We start from the raw sequence: 22,058 nt of genomic DNA, 5'->3' as shown, positions 1-22,058 counted from the left end.
GCGAGAGAGAGGGGGGTTTGAGTTTAAGTTTAGATTACTTTTCCATTGCTGCCTCTCTGGAACAGAGACCCTTTGAGTGCATGAGCTCAACAACAACGTGAACATTATTTTGTGTGTACACTGTGTATGTACACAGTGTACTGTGTACACACACTGTGTAGTGTGTACAAACTGTGTGTATACACTGTGCGTGAGTACACTGTCTCTGTACACTGTGTTGGCACAGTAGGGGTACAGGTGGTGCATCGGCCAGTCATCTCAGTCGACCCATGGCACCTGAGTCTGCCCTGTGACCTGCCGGCGGGCTTTCGACACTTCACGTGGCCTTAACGTGCACATAGCTTCGCACAAGCGCCGTGGTGACGTCACCGCCACTTAGTAGCAAATGGCGGTCGTTGTTCTTGTTAAAAGTGTTTGTGTATACACTGTGTATGTGCAGACTGTGTGTGTGTACGCTCTGTGTGTGAATGCTCTGCGTATACATTGTGTGTACACAATACGTCTACACTTCGTATGTGTGCACACAGTGATCCGAATCAGTCGGGCGGCATTATCTTTTCATCAGCTGCGCAATGCTGTTTGGAAGCTACCTGGACTGTCGCTCCGCATGATGCTTCGGGTCTTCTCGGCCAGTCATGCCCTCCCTTCTCTCGGCATGTGAAACGTGGACCCCTCTAAATGGAACATCTGCGCCAGTTAGAAACATTCACGCTTGCGTGCCAACAATCATATTGAGGGAAGCCAAGTGGTAGCACATTCTCTATTTATTGCAGAGGTTCAAGGTACAAATCCAACAGGCACCCCTGTCTACTCCAGTAACATTAACCAAAATATGCACCGTCTGCTTAACAGTGGATGTAAAACATACTATTGTGTCATTCAAAACACATAGGTCATTGCATGTGGGTGTCATTGTCAAAATTTGGGCAATTCCAAATATCAAAAAATTACACAACTGAGATTAGACATCAATTATCGCCCCCTACTGACAGATTCATGCCCACATGCAGGCTGGTACTCGGCCACCTCATGCCACACAGATGCAGCTGCCACTTGGGGGGTGCTCTTCGAGTGTTTGTGATGAGATATGATCCAAAACTCCGAATTGCTGAGGCAATTAAGCAAGTTTAACACTTAGGCTTTCGCGACCATAAATATAAATGCGTTCTCTCTAGTCGTCTAGCCTAGCCGAAACACAACCCTGACCGTGTAACACCGAAGGCACTGACCGAGAAAGCCAACAACTATCCGGCCACGCAATATCTAGTGAAGACAGCAGCGACAAAGGCGGCGAAGATAACAGCGACGACGATACAAGCCCACTCCCAGAACCGGCAGCCCTGAGCTCCCACTCTCAGCTGCTTTTATGCTACCCAGCACGGCCTGGCTCCGCCCTGGCCACGCCACCCTTCTCGAACCCACTAGCAGGTTCCAGGGGATTTCAGATGGGGTCTTCCGTGACCCTTGCCCCAGTCCCTCTGCCCTGCCAACACACCCATGTATATGCTTACTGGCGTGTGTACTATTTGTCCACCGCAGTTCCTGTTGCTGGACAACAGTCAGTGTTATTACACTACACTAGTATAGCACACCGGTTTGTTGGAGAACAAATCGCGAAGTGGCGGGTTTCACCAAACATTTTAATTAACGCGATATAACCCAAAAAAACCTCTATCATGGGCAATTAAGCACCACAAATGCAATTATTATAACATAGTAAATGCTTGGGAGCTTATTGGCTCTCACTCCTGATTAAAGGTCTACCCAACCTACAGGTCCACAAATACTGGCTGCTCTTACTCTGAAGGTTGAACCTAGGAATTGAGTGTTCAACTTCACATTACTTTCATTAAAGGCCTGTGACAAAGGTGAATCTATTGGAGCTTCATTGTCTCAAGATTACACATCTACCGGGTCTCCATTTGACTTTGAATTGTCTAAGAAGTCCAGCCATATGTAATGGGTTCGATTGAGACGCACACTCAACTTGGAGGCAACACTATTTATCAACACATAACACCAACGTGAACACTATACATAAAGTGGTGACCACCGTTCCTAATCTTACGAACACTCGGGGAACACTACACAGCGTGACCAAGGCAGGTGACGGCTGCCTGGTCATGAACGACGATCGGAGACTTGAGGACTTCTCATGGCGTCTTCATCCCGGAGTAGAAAGCCCAGCAGCCCGTTCACACCCTGCTTATAACCGCTCCGGCGTGGCCGGCTCCGTCCCAGGCCACGCCCCCCTTCTCGATCCTTCGGGAAGGTCTGGGCCCCTAACCACGTGAGCCCCAAGCTTCCCCCTGGGGCCCCTGGTTCCCCTTTATCCAGTCACGTGTCCTGTTGGATTCACGTGGAGTACCACGGCCTGACACAACCCCCGTGACACCCGCCTACAGCCCCCATACCGAGCCGATGTGGGAGTGACGTCATATGTCCCTACGCTCGTACAGTCCTGACATAGTAGTGACGTCATATGCCACTACATCACCCCCCCCCCCCCCCCCGGCTGTAACGCAACTATGTAAAAATGGAAAGGTGTTCCTCCCAAAAAGCAATGTCAATAAATAACTAGCGACCGACAATAAATACCGCGAATAACATATGTACACATACCGCGAGGGAGGGAAGGAGGGGAATTAAACGACAACAAATGTACATGAATCGGTTAACTCGCTTACCCCTCACAGCACGGTGCACCCATGCAAATCGCGCGCACACAGTACAATAAAAAAGGCCAGGTTCAGCCAATGACCTCCATGGCATGTGAGCGTGACTGTGTGACCGACGGTGTAGGCAACCAGCAAGGTGTGTGAGCGTCATACTGGCCGACTGGCACGGTCCCTCCATAGGAGATAACGGCGTCGGAGGAGAACGGCTGGTCAACAGCCGCTCCGCACCCAGCAGAGCATCCGGGGAAGCAGCAGCCGATGGTGCCGAGGGTGTTACGCCCTCCGGTCCTGTGGGCGGGACTGCAGAACCACCCTGAGGAACAACCTCAACAGGCGCCCCCGCCCCCCCCCCAGCTCGCTCAGCATACCTGACACTCGGCTCTCATGGATTGGAGATGAAGGGATGTGACGGAGAGTGACAAAAGGCTTGAGGCGGGATGGATGCACAAACCAATTCCGACGGCCGAACCAGATCTTAACACATTGTGGCCGGTCGGCCCGTATCACCTCAACCGACCCCTGCCAGGGTCTGTACAACTTGGGGGATGTGCCCACGGGCATTTGAGGGCAGTGCAGCCAAGCCCTGTCCCCCGGGGCCCACCGTTTACCCGGCACGCGAAGGCCCCTTAGACGTTCGTTGGCCAATTGCCGTGAGCCGTCATTTTATTTCCAAGCCTTGGGTGCTTCCGAAACCCGCTGAAACGCATGGGTTCCGAGATGGTAACCCTCGGCTTCCTAGGAGCCGTATTTAGCTGGATGTCAATGGGGGGGGGGGGGGTTTGGTTCTCCCCCGTACATGAGAAAGAATGGCGAGTAGCCGGTGGAAACGTGCGGAGCCATTCTGTAGGCTGCAAGTACCCCTGGAATGTGCAGGTTCCAGTTTTTCTGGGACGCATCGACCTGTTGACTCAACATAGAGGTTAGAGTCATGTTAAGTCGCTCCACCATCCCTTCCGTCTGGGGATGATAGGGTGACGTGCGGACCTTCTTCATGCCCAAAAGTTCACACATCTCTTGCAATAATTTTGATGAAAAATGTTTCCCTTGGTCAGTAAGGAGGCGCTCCGGGGCCCCCTTATCCAGCACGTATCCGTGCAAAAATGCCTCGGTGATGGCGGCGGCCGATTGATTGGGGAGCAGCCAAGCCACAGGCCAACGGGAGAAATACTCCACACCCACCAGCAAATATTTATTACCTCGGGCTGTGACGGGGAAAGGTCCAAGCATATCGAGTGCGACAAGCTCGTTGATACGAGAAACCCGAACAGATTTCAAGGGCAGACAGCATTTAGCAGATGGCGGTTTGTGGCGAGCACACTGCACACAACTCTTCAGGATGTTCTTGACGTCTCCCGCTATTCCGGGCCAGAAAATACCAAGCTCAAGGGTAGCCAGGGTTTTGCGAACTCCCAGGTGCATCAGCCACTCGTGGATGGTCAAAATTAGTCTACCCCTGAGGCTCATAGGTACCATGATACTGTAGCAACGCAAGCAGCCGTCCCAACGCATTAAAATACCTTCCTTGAGAATGACAGGAGCTACCCTGCATTGGCTCGACCCGTCGCCCGGATCACTGACGCGGCGCCACAACTTCAATAGGGAGGCATACCCCGCCTGGAGACGCCTCCATTCGTCGTGGCTCAACCCAAGGGTAGCATCGCGTTTGACGGAATCGCTGGGATTATCAGGGGTGGAGGTCCCCGCCGACGCGACAACCGGGGGAGGCACAGGCACGGTAGTCAATCTGCATCGGCCCGAACCCGAGAGGCACGCACATTCGTCGCCCGGGGGAAGCCGCGAAAGCGCGTCCGCATTAGTGTGCCGTGCAACCTTACGGTAAGACACCCGGAATGAGTAGTCCTGCAGAATTTCCAACCAGCGGGAGAGCTGGCCGGATGGTTGCTCAACACGTAAAGCATACTGGAGGGCGGCGTGATCGTAACGCACCTCGAATCGCCTGCCATACAGATAGGGCCGGTACTGCTGTATGAAGAAGACTATGGCAAGCAGTTCCCGACGCATCACACAGTAGCGTTGCTCAACCGGGGACAGCACTCTGCTGCCATACACCACGACCCTCTCCACCCCGTTCACCACCTGGGACAACACTGCGCCAATGCCCGTGTTGCTAGCATCAGTGTCCAGGATGAATGGTAATGAAAAATCTGGGTATTGATGAGAGGAGCGTCTACCAGCCCATCGCGGAGCACAACGAATGCTGCCTCTTCCTCCGCTCCCCATCGAAATTTCAGGCCCTTTGCCATCAGGGCTTGGAGGGGTTTGGCAATGGTGGCGAACCTGGGCACAAAGCGGCGGTAGTAGGATGCAAATCCGATAAAGCTACGCACCTCACCCACCAACTTGGGGGTTGGCCATGTGCGCACGTACGCAGTTTTATCAGGATCTGTCGCAATACCCGACTCGCTGACTATGTGCTCAAGGTACCGAAATGAACGTCTGCAACAGGTGGCATTTCTGAGGTTTAAATTTGAGGTTAGCCACTCACATTTTAAGAAAAACAGCGTTTAGCCGGACTAAGTGCTCATCAAATTTGCGGCTAAACACGATAACATCATCCAAGTATATCAGGCAGGAGTCCTATTGGAGTCCTGCCAGGACCAACTTCATGAACCTCTGGAACATCGCCGGGGCCGAGTGGAGGCCCATCGGAAGCCGGTTAAACTCAAATAAACCTTGCGGCGTACGAAAAGCAGTCTTAGACTTTGAGCAATCATCCAAGGGCAGTTGCCAGAATCCCAAAAGCAGGTCAAGTGTCGAGAAAAAACGCGCCCCTGCCAGCGCGTCCAGCGAATCATCCATACGTGGCAGGGGGTACGCGTCCGCCACAGATACTTTGTTAAGTTTGCGGAAGTCCATGCAAAAGCGTAAACTCCCATTGTGCTTCTTTACGGGCAAAATCAGAGCACCCCATAGGTTCGTGGATGGGGAAATGACGTCGGCGGCCAACATTTCGTCGACCGCCTGGCGCACATGTTCCTTTTCAGCAGGACTCAAGCGGTAAGGGTTTTGCCGAATGGGGGCAGTCACCTGTGTCAATATGGTGGCGCAGGAGGACCGTACGACCAATGTCAAATTTACCCCTGCTGAAAATGTCCCCAAACTCGAGCAACAGCATGCGCAGCGCGGACCTCTGAGCGCTGGACAAGTTCTGATTTTCAGAGCAGAGGGCATCTGCCCAGCTGTCCTTGCCAATTAGCCCTTGGTCCGTGTTCAGCGTGAGCCCTACACCCCCCACTATGTTACCGTCTACCTTGGCGGCCGATGCGTGGGCGAGCACCGTGCCCGCCTGTATAACTGACGCGTCCGGCCCAACATTTAGCATCTGAATGAACGGCTGCTGATCCCACGAGACCAGCGTCTGAGCTCCCATGAGCATCATCCCCCAGATCTCTCTGTTAGAGGGTCCCAACATGACCCCTCCCACGGTGGCCTCCCGATTGAGCGGCTTCCGCAGCCAGAGGTGGACAAGTATTTGCACATCGGGGGAAATCGTAACCGTGACGGTAGCTAACGCTTGGACGGTCGGGTTAACCGCATGCAGACAGGTGAGGGAAGACAAGAACGCAATGCGACGGCCCGAGGGCAATTCTAAACATCCCTGATCTGTCAAAATCTTCAGGGGCATTTTACCGAGAAAGTCTGTTCCCAGCAGACAGGGCACGGCCAGGGAGGCGGAAACACGCACAGGCCCTTCCAATTTAATGTCAGAAATGGACACATCTGCCGGTATCTGGCCAATAATGGCAAACAAACCCCCGTTAGCGGCAAAGTAAGGAACGGTAACGGGGCGCAAGGAACGACAACCCCATGGCAAGATATAAAACAAATCTATTAAGAAATAATGGTGGCGGATGCTTCCGTATCGATGAGCACCCGCACCTCCACCCCCTGTATTGTTCCGATGACTGCTGATGATCCCGCTGCCGCGGCAACAACACGGCGGGCCAACTGCGACCACTGGGCCATCCGGAGCAGCCAGCCTTTACCCAACACAACCGAATCATCACGCGCCGCGATCCGACGAGGGCGAACAACGACCAGACGCGGATCAACACGAGGATGAGATGGGTGAGGTGAGAATGACGGCCGAGTGTGTGGTGCACCGCGACTTGCCATAGGGCCCCAATCTCACCTTTGTTCCCTGTCTGTATCGCCAGGGATTCGTGCTTCTTATTTTGATATCCTGAGGTTGAAGATATAGCTAAGCTTCGAACTTTACTGGTGTAATTTAAAAACCCCAGTCAGCTCGTAATGATGAACTGCGCTTGGGTGGATTTCGATGTCCGGGGGAGGTTCGTGAACCCTGCTGTTTCCGTCTTATGTTTTTTTTATTGTGGGTTGTTTCCTTTACGGCGGCCTTCTCTTGAAGTCAACTGGGGATTTCACGCAGAATCTCATTAGCCCCCCCTTGGGTTTGCCGTTTTTTTAATATTACATTTTATGACTTCCCAAGCAGGCTTGTGAGTAATTATCCTCCAGCTATCTTTTGTGTGGCAAGGCAGGAGGCGGGGGGGGGGTGAATCACCTCCGTGCCCCAGGGCTACAACATGATAAAAATTATTACAGAAAATAGGCAGAATCACTTTTCATGCATTTTGTTTAGAAAAGGCACATATGCAACATTCTGTTCAAGTGTTTGTGTGAGATGATACAAAACTTCGGGTTGCTGAGGCGATGAAGCAAGCACCATATAAATGCTAATATTATTATAACATAGTGAATGCTTGGGAGCTTATTGGCTCTGGCTCCTGGTCCGGAAATACTGGCCACTCTTACTCTGCAGATTGAACCTAGGAATTGAGTGTTCAACTTCACCTTATTTTCATTAAAGGCCTGTGACAAAGGTGATTCTATTGGAGCTTCATTGTCTCAAGCTAAGACATCTACCGGATCTCCATTTGACTTTGTATTGTCTAAGAAGTCCACCCACACCTCCACTTCCACAAACTGCTGGGAGTTTCCTCGCTCTGCCTCACAGTCAGAATTCCCCTCCTGCTTCACGTTGCCTCCATCGATGTGAAGGTCCAATTTTGGAGTTGAATCTTCATCTTCACATTTTATTGTCACTTCTTCGATATTCACCATCACTCCTTCACATTTCACCTTCACTTCTTCGATTTCCACCATCACTTCTTCACAATTCACCTTCGCCTCTTCAAATTTCACCTTGATACATTTCATACCGTCCAAGCTGGAATTAACTTCTAGTTCTTTTTTCAGGAGGGATGGGCTCATTGCAGCATTTTGACTTTCACAAGCCAAATTCAGACTCTGCTCCTTGGGGATCTTCTGATGCCTGTGTGTTCTCTGGTGTCTTTGAAGATGTGATGACAGTGCAAACGCCTTCCCACACAGAGTGCACTTGAAGGGTTTAGCTCCCGTGTGTGTTCTCTTGTGATATTTAAAAGCAGATGAACCTGAAAATGCCTTCCCACACACACTGCACTTGAAGGGTTTCTCTCCTGTGTGTGTTCTCTGGTGGGTAAGAAGAACTGATGACTGTGAAAATGCCTTCTCACACACAGTGCACTTGAAAGGTTTTTCTCCTGTGTGTGTTCTCTGGTGTTTTTTAAGATTTGATGACTGTGCAAATGCCCTCTTACACACACTGCACTTGAAGGGTTTCTCTCCTGTGTGTGTTCTTTGGTGTTTATGAAGATCTGATGACTCTGTAAATGCCTTCTCACACATAGTGCACTTGAAGGGTTTCTCTCCTGTGTGTGTTCTTTGGTGTCTCTGAAGAACTGATGACTTTGCAAATGCCTTCTCACACACACTGCACTTGAAGGGTTTCTCTCCCGTGTGTGTTCTCTGGTGGTTCTGAAGAACTGATGACCATGCAAATGCCTTATCACACTCAGTGCACTTGAAGGGTTTCTCTCCTGTGTGAGTTCTCTGGTGCCGTGTAAAATTTCCAGTACGATCCGTGCTGTTTCCATACTGGTCGCATTGTTTCCTTCTTGTACCGAGCTGCGCTGAGTGCCTTTGCTCCATCAGACCAATTCTGCAGAGGAAGCGTGAGAGGAAGTGTCAGCTGCAGTCAAAAAACATATCCACACCATCGAAGTCAGTATCAAGGCACAGAGGAATGCATAAAACAACCGCCATTTGCCACTAAGTGTCGGTGACATAACCACGACGCTTGTGCCAGGCTATGTGCACCTTGAGGCCACGTGAAGTGTTGAATGCCCGCTGGCAGAAGGTCATGGGGCAGACCCAGATGCCACAGGTCGACTGACTGAGACGACTGCCCCCTACTGTGCCAACCTGCTGTGCTTTAGCCACCCGGCGCTCTGCTCGTTCTTGTGAGCATCGCTCCTCCGCCCTCCGTTGTTGGAGGGCGACTGCCTCCAACTGCTCAGTAGCGTCCTTCACGAGGCCAATCTTGACACCGCTGGTAACAGTCATGGGAAAGTCCACTCAACTCCACATCCTACTGTACCACATCACTCCATCTCTTCTCTAGCCCGTGCCGCGCCCGTTTCGCTGTTTAGGCATGCGGTGGCTTGGCATGCGGGCTACATGGCCCAGCCAACGCAGCCTTGACTGCCGGAGCTCACCGATGGGACTTTGTCCAGATCTTTCAAGGATTTGTGAGCTCCTCACACAATCCAGCCTAGTTAAACCCAGGATGGATCGTAGGCAGGCCAGCCTAAATGTTTCTAATCGGCGAAGATGTTCCATTAGGGGGGTCAACGTTTCGCAAGCGTAGAGAAGGGAGGGAATGACCGTGGCTGAGAAGACTTGAAGCTTCGTGCGGAGTGACAGACCAGGTAGCTTCCACACAGTGTTACGCAACCGATGAAAAGATAATGCCGCTCGACTTATTCTGAGTGAGACCTCTGCTGTCAAACCGGAGCCGGTCATGAGCACGCTGCCCAGGTATGAGAAACTCTCCACTCTCTCCATAACTGCCCCATCATCAATTTGGAGTTGTTGGGATGGAGTGTCCGATAGTACAAAATACCCAGGCAGGTGCTTAGTTTTGGTGGGGCTGATGGTAAGGCCCCACCTCTTAGTGGCAAGCTCCAGGTTCAGCAGCAGCGCTTCCAACTCGTCCTCTGAGTGAGCAGCAATTACCAGATCATCGGCATACCTAATATGGTTGAGCAATAGGGAGCCATCCGTTGACTGCACCTGGGAATCTATCAGTCTACCATTATATCTGTACCAGATGGAAATTTCTCTGGTACAGTTATTGAAGGCTTCACGAACTACGTAATCGAAATAGATGTTAAATAATGTGGGAGCCAGAAGACATCCCTGTCGCACCCCAAGGTGTACAGGGAATGGTTCCAACTCCCAGCCACGTAGTTTTACCCGGGCCCGCTCACCATCATGAAGGTCCTTAATGATCGTGAACTCCGAAAGCACAAAGAACTACCCAGAGCCCAGGCCTACTGATGGTATCATATGCCTTGACCAGGTCAATAAAGCAGAGATGTAGGTCTTGTTGGAATTCCCTACACCTCTGCTGTAGAAGACAGACAGAAAATATGGCATCTGTGCAGGGCCGCCCTTTCCTGAAACTGCATTGGGGCTCCGCAAGCCTCTCCTCAGCATGCCTAGCAAGGCGATGTTGAATAATCCTTGCCAGGACCTTTCCCGCACACTGAGGAGTGAGATGCCCCTGTAGTTATTACAGTCTGTGCATTCCGCCTTCTTAAAGAGGGGGACCACCAGGGCATCCTTCCAGTCCTGCGGAACCCATCCAGTTGTCCAGACTGTTGTTATGATGTCATGTAGGGCAGTCCGTGCAGAAATGCCACCTTCCCTCAGCATTTCGCTTGGGAGATCATCTCTGCCCGGTGCTTTTCCTGTTCTCAGACTCTGGATCGCCGTCAGTACTTCCTCAACAGATGGCACCTTAGCCAGCCACTCTTAGGGGGTGACTTCTTCCAATATTTGAGGCACCGCAGCCTCGGCAGGGTCATCCCCACTTTGTCCCACATTGTTATGCAGGCTGAGGGATGTCCCTTCCCCCAGGACCTCACAGAAATGCTCAGCAAATCTGTAAACCTGTTCCTGGGGGTCAGAGATTGGATCACCGTTCTTTCCCCTAATGAAGGTAATAGGTGTGGTGCTGCAGGTTACTTTTTTATGGAATTAAAGAGCGATTTGTGATCGCGGGCCATTGAGGCAGATTCCATCTCCTCAGCAACCCGCGACCACCACCCATCCTTGCAGTGCCTCACGGCTCTCCGAACCTCCGAGCGAAGGCTGCGGTAAGCCTCCTCATTTTCTGACGTGGGATGCTGTAGCCGATGAGAATGGGCCTGTCGCTTTTACTCAGCCAGCTTGAACACCTCCTTTGTCAGCCAGCGTCTCTGGGGAGGTCTGGATCGTGTACCCAAAGCAGCCATTGCAGCTGCATGAGCCACAGTCCTAAAGCTCGCCCATTTCCCCACAACATCAGCAGGGGTGGGGGACGATGCCAACCCCAGCCGCAAGCGATGATTAAATTCTCGCTTGCAACTTTCATCAGCTAGCTGAGACCACGCCACTAAGGGCTTGAATGGGGTCCTGAGGGTACACCCACCCCTGAAGTGGAAGAATGGCAGGTGAATCTTACAGATGACAAGTCAATGGTCAGTAGGCAGATCAGCTCCACGGTAGGTACTGGTGTTAAGGACATGGGCCTGCACCCGCTGTTCCATCACTATGTAGTCCAGCAGATGTTCTTGCTTGGACCCGGCATGCATCCATGATGTTGTGTGGATGCGCCGATGCCGGAACAGCGTGTTGGTAATTACAAGTCCATGGGCTGCACAAAAATCCAGCAGCCTCCTGCCGTTGTTGTTGAGCTGATCTGCCCCATGCCTTACAATCACTCCAGACCAGTGCCAGCATCATGACCAACTCGGGCACTGAAGTCACCCAACAAGATTACTCTATCACGAGGGGCCAGTTTAGCTAGCACCTGTGACAGGAGGTCATGCAAGGCTTACGACTCATTGGCCTTGCCTGCATCCCTCCAAAGATGTTCGTGTTCAGTGGGGGCATAAGTAACCACGACCACCACTCCTCGCCTCTGGTTGATGGGAAGGCGAGCCCAAAGTAGTCTGGGGCTTCCAGCTTCCCACACCTCACCGCCATGCTCCCATGCCCCCTTGATTCTTTTGTTCAGAAGAAAAGCCACTCCCTGTTGTTTGGCAGTCTCCTGCCCCGAGAAGAGGACTGTCCACCCCTCATGGTGGCAGGAGCCAGAACCGGTCCACCAGACCTCCTGAATACCACAGAGATCCAAGGAGTACCGGTTCAGCTCCTGACAGACGAGTGGCAGCCTCTTCTCCGCAGTGAGCGTTTGAACATTCCACGTGACCACAAGTAGTGGTTTTATGTTGTTTCTGGAAGAGCACCGAGGGTAAAGATTCAGTCTCCTGGCTCCGCCAAATGGGGTTTGGCCAGGAGACGTCATAGATGCCTGTCCCCCCGGGGCCTCTGGCACAAAGCTTATAAATTACAAATTTTCGTCATGGTTTAGCGGTAATTAATTGAAGGTGGAGGGGTTACCAGCCCCTCACACCCGTCCAAAGGCCCCTTTTGGCCGCTGTGGTGGTCACAAATGGCATGAGGGGAAAGGCCAATCGGAATTGGCCCTCCCCCCACAGCACTGCCAACAACAGCGTTGCCCGTCCGGCACCACGAGGAGGTAAGGGGGTTGTTTTGCCGGACACAATCACACATGACTTACACGTCTATATTTATTCACATATTCATGATATAGTGAAAAAATATTCCACAATTCATTATACGGGCTGTTAAGGCACACAATGAGAGGGCCAATGGTCATAAATATTCCTGGATGCTCTAGTATCTTCAAAATGAATGTTTACCCAAAACTCCAAGTACACAATTTCTGCTGCCTAGCTACGAAAGGAATATTTAAGAAAATTTCAGGGTGTTGAAAATAATACTATTTGTATTATGCAGAAATGCATAAATTAATGTTCAATCGAAAATTCGAGGTGTGAAGCCAGGCTCACATTTGCTTGAATGCTCGGATGAACAGGTCTAACTTCAGCTGCTTATGTGCTGAGATATTTTCCTGACTGTTTCCATTCTTACAAAAAGTTCCAGAGGAAAATTAAAATAAACTATTCTTTTGATTTAAGCTCCTTGTTCAATGGTTAATATACTTTACTGCAAATACAAACTTGACACTGTCACACATTGGCATGGTAAAAATGTGGTGGTGTGTCCAGAACCATGCCTGGCCATCTTTAGCTGCTCAGTATTAATGCTTCCTCAAAATATTACTGTCCTGGTCAGTCAGTATGCACTGCTGTCGTGAAAGCAGGTACCACCAAAGTCAGTATGCACTATACTCTTTGGTTCTATTGGGTAAAGTCACGTAGGTGAAAATAAAATAACAAAAAATCACGACGTTTCGGCCACAACACAAGCGGCCTTCATCAGGTGAAGGGACAAGACTGTCTGGAGGACAGCGCTGGAGTGAGAAAAGACACGCTTAGATCACGACCTTTAAGCTGTGTGAGAAGAAAACAAAGCGCCTTGACAAAGGAATTAGCATATAATTTAGCATTGAAATGGCTCATTGAAATAGCTAAGTTAAAGTATACACATCTGCAGAGGCACCCCTTGACAAAGGAATTAGCATAGAATTTAGCATTGAAATAGCTGAGTGATTAGCTTGTAACTGGTCACAGAAATAGCTATGTTAAAGTCAGAGCATATACATTCACCGAGGCACCTAGTACAAATCAAACAGGATAATTTAGCGAAACACAACCACGCTCAGATCGCGGACCTACTTTACTTGTAAGTAGGTAGACAAGGATATCGTATCAAAAGGAATGGTTACTCTGACCGTACCATCCGCCAAGCTGTTTCTCCCTCCATACAGAAACAACCACTTGATACTCTGGTCAAAACCATCACACTACCATATATAGCAGGCGTTACTAAAAAGATTTCCAAAATTCTAAACAAACACAAGATCCAGGTCCGGGTCAATACAGTACACAAAATTCGTGATCTGATCCCATCCGTGAAGGATGTCATTCCTGACTTACAGTACCCCGGGGGTTTACAAATTGATTTGTACCTGAGGTGATTGCTATATCGGGGAGACAAAGCGACATGTCACTGACCGAATTCGCGAGCACAAATCAGATTTGAAACACGGCAAAACTAATTCTTCTGCCGTGGCTGATCACTGTTACAACGCTGTGGGTGATCACGATATAATTTTCTCCGATACCAAGGTTCTTTGCAAACCCACGGGTTTTTATCAGAGATTTGTTCACGAGGCAATTCAGATCTACAAACACAGACACAATTTCAACCGAGAAGATGGTTTCAAATTAAGAAACCATTGGAAAGATGTTCTAAATCGAACTAAACATTAAACTAATTTCAATGGTACAGTATATTTTTCAAGTAGTGGTACCCCAAACTTTCGCAGCTCTTATAAATTCCCTTTTCACACCATCAATAGGTAAACTCCCCCCCCCCCCCCGCGCCAAACGGCAAGTCCACCGGCATGTACACCACCTCTTTTCTAAAATCGGCCAATCAAATGCTAATTTTTACGCTAATTTCTTTGTCAGGACACCTTGTTTGCTCGCACACAGCTTAAAGGTCCGTGGTCTGAGCGTGGTTGTGTTTCGCTAAATTCTCCTGTTTGATTTGTACTAGGTGCCTCGGTGAATGTATATGCTCTGACTTTAACATAGCTATTTCTGTGACCAGTTTCAAGCTAATCACTCAGCTATTTCAATGCTAAATTCTATGCTAATTCCTTTGCCAAGGGGTGCCTCTGCGGATGTGTATACTTTAACTTAGCTATTTCAATGCTAAATTCTATGCTAATTCCTTTGTCAAGGGGTGCCTTTGCGGATGTGTATGCTTTACTTTAACATAGCCATTTCTGTGACCAGTCACAAGCTAATCACTCAGCCATTTCAATGCTAAATTATATGCTAATTCCTTTGTCAAGGCGCTTTGTTTCTTCTCACACAGCTTAAAGGTCGTGATCTGAGCGTGGCTTTTTTCACTCCAGCGCTGTCCTCCAGACAGTCTCGTCCCTTCACCTGATGAAGGCCGCTTGTGTTGTGGCCGAAACGTCGTGATTTTTGTTATTTTATTTTTTACCTACGTGACTTTACCCAATAGAACCAAAGAGTACACACAAACATTATTGTAATATCTGCGAACGTATTTGTTTAATAGTAGTAAACATTAATACTACAATAATGCTATGTAAGTGCTGTAATAATATTAATATCAACGGACTTTATAGCAGTAACTGCACGCATCGTGTTGGGGGGGTGGGGGCGAAGAGGACATCACACTGAAGAAATAGCCGCAGCATTATGTGTATATTTATTGCATGTTAAACGTGTAAAAGAGAATGTCCCCCGTGAGCTCGACCGAACGTGCATCACTTGGCAGTGTACCAACTCACGCCACCCAATTGGCGTGAGTTGGTACCAAATTCAAAAACTAGAATCTTGCACTAAAGACGCATTACCTAAATTATCAACAGAAGGTGTATATCGGATTAATTGTTTATGTGGCAGATGCTATATTGGACAAATGGGACGTAACATCAGCATAAGACTAAAAGAACATCAAATAAATATTAAATTATCTCAAACACAACTGTCGGCAGTGGCAGAACATGCTTGTCAACAAGGACACACAATTGATTTTGATAACGTTGAAGTGTTGTGTAAAACTAATTATTACTGGCAAAGACTAATTAGCGAATCCATTGAAATTGAGAGGAATAGAAATAACTTTAATTGCTCTGACAGCTACAGGCTTAGTGCGGCTTGGAAGCGTATTATTAAATAATACATATTACAATTCCTTATAGGGGAAACACATACTAATTAACGGATTACTAGCTTAGCATATAATCACAATAACACACTACAACTAATTACTAATCTACCAGTCATTACTAATCATAACCATTGACTGATTACCAATCGATTCTATAATTACAATACCCCCCTCCGCCTCAAATCACTGCACCTGAAATGAGTTAAATTATGATGTCACCCTGCTGCTCTATTTAAGACCAGGAGCAAGCGAGTGCTTTACCATTCTGGCGAATTGCCCGATGATGCTGGATGTAATTACCAGCAAAACGTCGTACTCAAACTGTAAATGTTGTGGATTCACTCTTCAACACACCGGTGGGCTAAAGTAGTGAACTATTTGTCTTTTGTCAACGTGGCACTTTTTTGCTGATTGGCCGTGTCGGGTGGTGGAGGGTTACGACACATTTATAAATAACGCGATCTAACCAAAAACCCTTTATTATGAATCCTTACATATATTCTATATTTATATCACCCCTGGAGCCAGGACCAGGGGTTGTGTTCACCAACAAGCGCCTTGTGGCCGCGTGACCCACGTAACTCAGTCAGGCCAACTCAAATTGGCTAAGTGGTGCCATGCTGTGCGTCGAACATCAGCAGGATGAAGGGTGAGAGGCGGGTGCGATGCCAGTATGGCAGGGAGAGGGATGGTCTCAGATGGACTAGACATTGGCGATGGACACACAAAGCTTTGTATGGAGCAAAAGTCCAGGCACCTTCCACACAGTGTTACAGTCTAATAAAAGAATGCTGCTCGACTAATTTTAAGTGAGACTTTGGCTGCCAAACCAGAGCTGGTCGTGAACACATTAACCCGGTATGGGAGCTCCTCCACCACATGTAGAACTGCCTGATTATTCATGCAGAGTTTAGCAGATGCAGTGTTGTATGACATTAAATTCCCAGGCAGGTGATTTATTTTTGTAGAACATTTATAAGGCCCCATTTCATAATGGAATTATCAAGGCACAGAACAAGATTCCTTAATTCCATCTGACTGAGTAGCCATTACCAAATCATCAGCAGATTTAACATGGTTGACCAGCAGAAAACGATCCTTTAACTATAACCAGGTATCGATTAGCGTATCATTGTAACCGTAACCAATGCAATGGTTTTTATATGACCATTGGGAGCTTCTCAAACTAAATAGTTATTGAAGATGCTATGTAATGTAATGCATGGGGCCAGAGTGAATTTCTGTCACAAGCCATGTTGAACAGGAAATGGCTCGGACTCCTGGTCACGCAGCGTTAGACTGTCCTGCCCAAAATCATACAAATCCTCAAATAATAGATTTGAACACAAATAACAACCCAAAGCCTCTTCATGGTACAATAGGCCAAAATTAAATCAAGAATGCAGAGATCTAGTTTCTGTTGAAAATCTGTAAGCCTCTGCTGTAGTTAATAGACAGAAAAAACAGCAGTCCCTTGCATATTGCGGAGGTTACGTCCTGGGAAGTTGCCGTGCGAAAGCTAAAAGCGCAATATTCAATACTTAAGCCTTACCTAAGTAATGGCGTTAGCTAAACGTCAATTAAAATTTACATCACAATTGAATTAAGTACTGTACTGTATTCCAAATAAACTGAACAATTGAAATAAACACGGAAAAAACGATTCCAAAAAAATATTCCAAGACAAGAAATAGTATAAATCTATAAAGATAAAGCAGACTTTGTGCTTGTGTAGATTTTTTTGTGAACAAAATTGCGCCAACACACCCCAAACTTTCCATGCGTACTCACGGGGGAGTTAAGTGTTTTTTGCGCTATTTTTATTTTCCCTGCTCACCTTCAACACCTGTACCACCTGCACACCCCCCCCCCCACTCCTCACCTCCCCCCTCTCTTTCTCTTGCCATGTGTTAAAGCCCGAAGCATTCTCACTACTTTCGGTTTGCCACACATGCAAACACATTTTGACATTTCATTTACTACAATTCCATGCACTCACCATAACATAAGTGTCTCCACTGCACTGCTATATTTGTTCTCACAGATCTACTTGCATGTCTGACAATACTAGACAGGCTCACCAGCATTGCAAAAATGTCATCAACACCAAGATGAAAATCCTGCAAGGTGATGATGGCTACCATTTCCTACTCCGCCAAACTGACCCAACAACAGGCTTGCCAAAACAAAATGAGATTTCTGCCATGGACGTCCTTGCCTTCAGGATCATGGTACGGAACTGCAGCTTCAATCTCTTCTTGAGATGCAAAGGGCTCTTCCACTAATTTGCTGTCGATATGAATGCCAAAATTTAAGCTTCATTCAATTAAAACCACCAGATGGCAAAACATCCGACAAGTCATATTGCTGTGGCAAGACATGCCCGTAAGGAAAACTCTTATGTTCACAGTTTCAAGTGTGCCACGGAAAAGATGACTTTAGAATGCAATGTTGTAATTCATACCGACTAAATTCCACATGGTCAACATGAGTGTCGCTTAAATGCACTCACAACATCTGACGTCGCTGTCATTCTGACTGCTGAACAACATGTCACGAGGCATCGCCTTGCAACTGAGGAACAATACCCTACACAAAAATGAAACACACCAATCCTATGATGCTGTTTAATGTCTACTGATTTTCTGGCAAGGTGATGATGGCTACAATTTCCTACTTCGCCAAATTGACCCAGCAACAAGCTTTCCAACACAAAAGATTTCCACCATGGACTTCTTTGCCTTCAGGATCATGGTGTGAAACGCCATTTTAAATCTCTTAGTGAGATGCAAAAAGCTCTTCCACCAATTTGCTGTCGACATGTATGCCAAAATTGAAGCTTCATTCGATTAAACCTATCAGATGGAAAAACATCCAACATTGTCTATCCTAAAGATATCCAAGGGCAACAGTTTTAAAAGCTGCCATAATTATGGAACAAACAAGCCCTGCGATTGTATAACACAACCGAAAACCCGTTACAAAAACACACGTTTACCGACTTCATTGTCAGAAATCAATTATTCTAACAAAGCCAGCATGGCAAGGCATTACTCTTAATGTTTGATTACTGAGAACTGTGTGAAGCCGGGTAACTTAGCCAATACTGAATAAATACTATACTTTAGATGTTGGTGCTTGAATGGGGAGCGGTAGTCCAACAGTTAGCGTGCTGAGCTATAATCCCAGCGAGCCGATTTGTATTCCCACAGAGCCAAGCCACACCATTCGGCTGTCGTCTGATGAAGCTGGTTATAATTACTGGCGAAACGTCGTACTCAGATTGTAAATGTTGTGGCTTGGCTCTCCAACGCGCAACCTGTGTGCTGTACTAGTGACGAATTGGCCACGTTCTATTGACATGACAACCCTTACTAGTTGGCTGTGTCGGGTGGTGGCGGGTTTAATGACACCTTTATATATTTAGACGATCTAACTCAGGGATCCCCAACCCCCGGGGTCACAGACCGGTACCGGTCCATGGCCTGTTAGGAACCGGGCAGCACAGCAGGAGGTGAGAGCGGCGAGTCCGCGCGTGGCCCGCCCATTGTTTTATTTACCACTTCCGTCCGCGCCTCTTTCCCGCACTGCGCACTTGTCTCAGTCACAGTTTTGGTAAGCCCACAAGCTAACCCTAGCCAAAATGAGTAAAAAACAAACGTTGCTGGAGAGCTTTTGAAAAGAGGGAAAGACCCAATGATGAACCCCCTTTGCGGATTGTACGCTCAGAATATCCGTTCATCCTGAGGGCTTGGTGTACGTGCTCCAGCTCACTGGCTAGGTGATGCTAGTCGGAGATGCAACGGGCCCTATGGTGTAGTGTTTTGACGAGGGAATTCTTCTGGGCTGCATGGTGGTGGGAGTCAGGCATTAGATAGGCATCCGTGTGGGTGGCTTTCCTGAAGACAGAGTGCCCCAACGAGCCATCAGGTCTCTTCTCGATCGAAACATCTAGGAACGGTAGCTTGCCATCCTTTTCCAATTCCATTGGGGAATTTGATAGATTGGTGTATGGAATGGATGTGTACTCTTGGCGGGGCTAGAAGTTTACTGCTCTCCCCGCACACGCCCCCCCACCCCAGCCTCACGTCCTCTTCCCCTAGCGCTCACGCGTCCCCCTCCCCCACACCTCCCCCTCTCTCTCTACCTCTCTCTCCCCCCTTGCCTCCTCCTCCCTCTCTGACCTATATAACCTCTTGCCACGGGCAGCTCTCCCGCCGACTAAAGCATTTTCTTGCTGTGGTTGTCCCACCTGGTGAAGATCGCTCGCGTTGCATTCAAAACGTCGTGATTAGTTTTATTTAATTATATTCTCTACCTACGCGGCTTTACCGAAAGAACCAACGAGTAGGGATTCCTGCAGTCACGAAAGCTTCAAATCAAGATTAAGCAGAGAATTAACGCAAATCCAATCAGGCGAGGGCAGGAGGCAAGGCCCCGCGTTGTAATGTTCCAACCTGGACATCGATTCCAAACTCGCTGCTACTCAATTGATATCCCTACGAGAAAGGAGCGAGGCTCTACCTGGGTAAACAACAACAACCACCACTAACACGACAACAACAACCACGATTTGAACTTCTCACCACGGATCCTAGTGAGCGCGCGCGTAGAGCGGCAGCTTCCTAGTGTCGAGTGACGTCATATAGCAAAAGGTGACATGATGTCACTAGCGGGGTACACCTCCCCCTCACGACGATGAGGTCATGCAGTGGTGACGTCAGAGAGCGGGGTTAGAGTTCAAGTTTATTAAGATTCCTATTCCATTGATCCCTCTATTGAACATTGCCCCCTTGGGTGCGTGAGCTCAACAACGTGAACATCGTGTGTACAAACTGTGTATACGGTGTGTACAAACTGTGTATACAGTGTGTACAAACTGTGTATAAGTGTGTGTGTACAAACTGTGTATACAGTGTGTGTACAAACTGTGTATACTGTGTGTGTGTACAAACTGTGTATAAGTGCGTGTACAAACTGTGTATAAGTGTGTGTGTACAAACTGTGTATAGAGTGTGTGTACAAACTGTGTATAAGTGTGTGTACAAACTGTGTATAAGTGCGTGTACAAACTGTGTATAAGTGTGTGTGTACAAACTGTGTATAAGTGTGTGTGTACAAACTGTGTATACAGTGTGTGTGTACAAACTGTGTATACGTGTGTACAAACTGTGTATAAGTGTCTGTACAAACTGTGTATAGAGTGTGTGTACAAACTGTGTATAGAGTGTGTGGGTACAAACTGTGTATACAGTGTCTGTACAAACTGTGTATACACTTGATTTGAAACTTTCGTGACTGCAGGAATCCATACTCTTTGGTTCTTTCGGGAAAGTCACTGAAGTAGAAATAAAATGAATCACGGCGTTTCGAACGCAACACACCTGAAGACAGGCGCTTGTGTTGCGTTCGAAACGTCGTGATTTATTTCTACTTACGCGACTTTACCGATGTTCACGTTGTTGAGCTCACGCACCCAAGGGGTCAATGTTCAATAGAGGGATCAATGGAATAGGAATCTTCATAAACTTAAACTCTAATCCCGCTCTCTGACGTCACCACTGTGTGTGTCACGCACCTTGGGGGGGTCAGACATTTGTGACAATGCGTGACGATGGAGGGGGGGGGGTGTTTGAGAATGTGACGTCACATTAAAATGCGCAACTTTAAATAAATATAGACAACACGTTCTTCTCAACTACATTTTAATAAATGTTTTCTCCTACATCAGAGTGTAGCACCACATTACATACGCACTACAATGACAATAGTTTAAAGCGATTTGAAGTATGTGGTTTTTTTTTGGGGGGGGGGGGGCAAAGCTTTGTGACGTCATATTTGAGGGGGGTCTAACTTTTTGTGACGTGTGACGAAGGGGGGGGGGGTAAAAAAAATCGTCCAAAATCGCGTGACGTCATTTATGGACGGCCCCTGTGTACAAACTGTGTTTCAGTTTCATTTATTTGGTATAGCCCTGTGAGCCATACGGCTCTTGAATCGGGTGCAACCACAACAAACACAAAAAACACGAACAAGAAAACATCTTAAAGTGACTATGTGACTGTGCAAACAGAAAATCCATGAAAAAACACAGCAAAATATTTCTGAAAAAAGCACCGTACACCAACGCTGTGTGCAAAAAAAATCCCAGTCCAGCCTCGCCTGCCAAAGAGACTCAAGATTATATTTTATATTGATATCTTAAGGATCTGTAAGCTTCTAATAGAATATAGTCTGGTTGAATAGAGGATGAATCATGGCAGGCCAGCCTTCATTGTGTAAGACAGCACAGATGGTCATTAAAATAAGTTCACATTTTGCATCCACAGAGTAATATCTGTGGCCAAGAAGAATCACAGCTTTGTTCGTTAATTTCTAAAAACGCTGGTCCTGGTGAGGGTCGTGGTGGCAGCATGCTGGTTCTTGAATCGGGTGCAACTTCAACAAACAAAAAACATGAAAAAGAAAACTTCTTAAAGCGACTTTGTGACTGTGCAAACAGAAAATCCAGGAAAAAACAGCAAAAATATTCCAGAAAAAGCACCG

The 22,058-nt window shown here is 47.8% G+C and overlaps 1 protein-coding gene across 5 annotated transcripts; it reads right to left on the bottom strand.

Moving 5' to 3' along the window:
• Positions 1–746: 746 nt before the first annotated feature.
• On the bottom strand, positions 747–20,194 carry LOC116957272 (uncharacterized). 5 transcript variants are annotated; one of them, XM_076055538.1, is made up of 3 exons: positions 20,099–20,194; positions 6,832–8,703; positions 747–3,003 (listed from the first exon to the last, which is right to left on the bottom strand). In XM_076055538.1, the coding sequence occupies exon 2, from the start codon at positions 8,691–8,693 to the stop codon at positions 7,569–7,571; it is 1,125 nt and encodes a 374-aa protein (XP_075911653.1). In that variant the 5' UTR covers positions 8,694–8,703; positions 20,099–20,194; the 3' UTR covers positions 747–3,003; positions 6,832–7,568. The 5 variants fall into 5 exon arrangements, with proteins under 5 accessions (XP_075911653.1, XP_075911654.1, XP_075911652.1 ...); XM_076055539.1 differs by having other exon boundaries at positions 747–2,991; XM_076055537.1 differs by having other exon boundaries at positions 747–2,978.
• Between the last annotated feature and the right edge of the window lie 1,864 nt (positions 20,195–22,058).

Source organism: Petromyzon marinus, chromosome 71 (assembly GCF_048934315.1).
Source record: "Petromyzon marinus isolate PM22_M1 ecotype Great Lakes invasive population chromosome 71, UKy_Petmar_22M1.pri1.0, whole genome shotgun sequence".
NCBI lineage: Eukaryota > Metazoa > Chordata > Hyperoartia > Petromyzontiformes > Petromyzontidae > Petromyzon > Petromyzon marinus.
The sequence above is the reverse complement of the archived record's forward strand: the minus strand, read 5'-3'. Positions and strand labels throughout refer to the sequence as shown.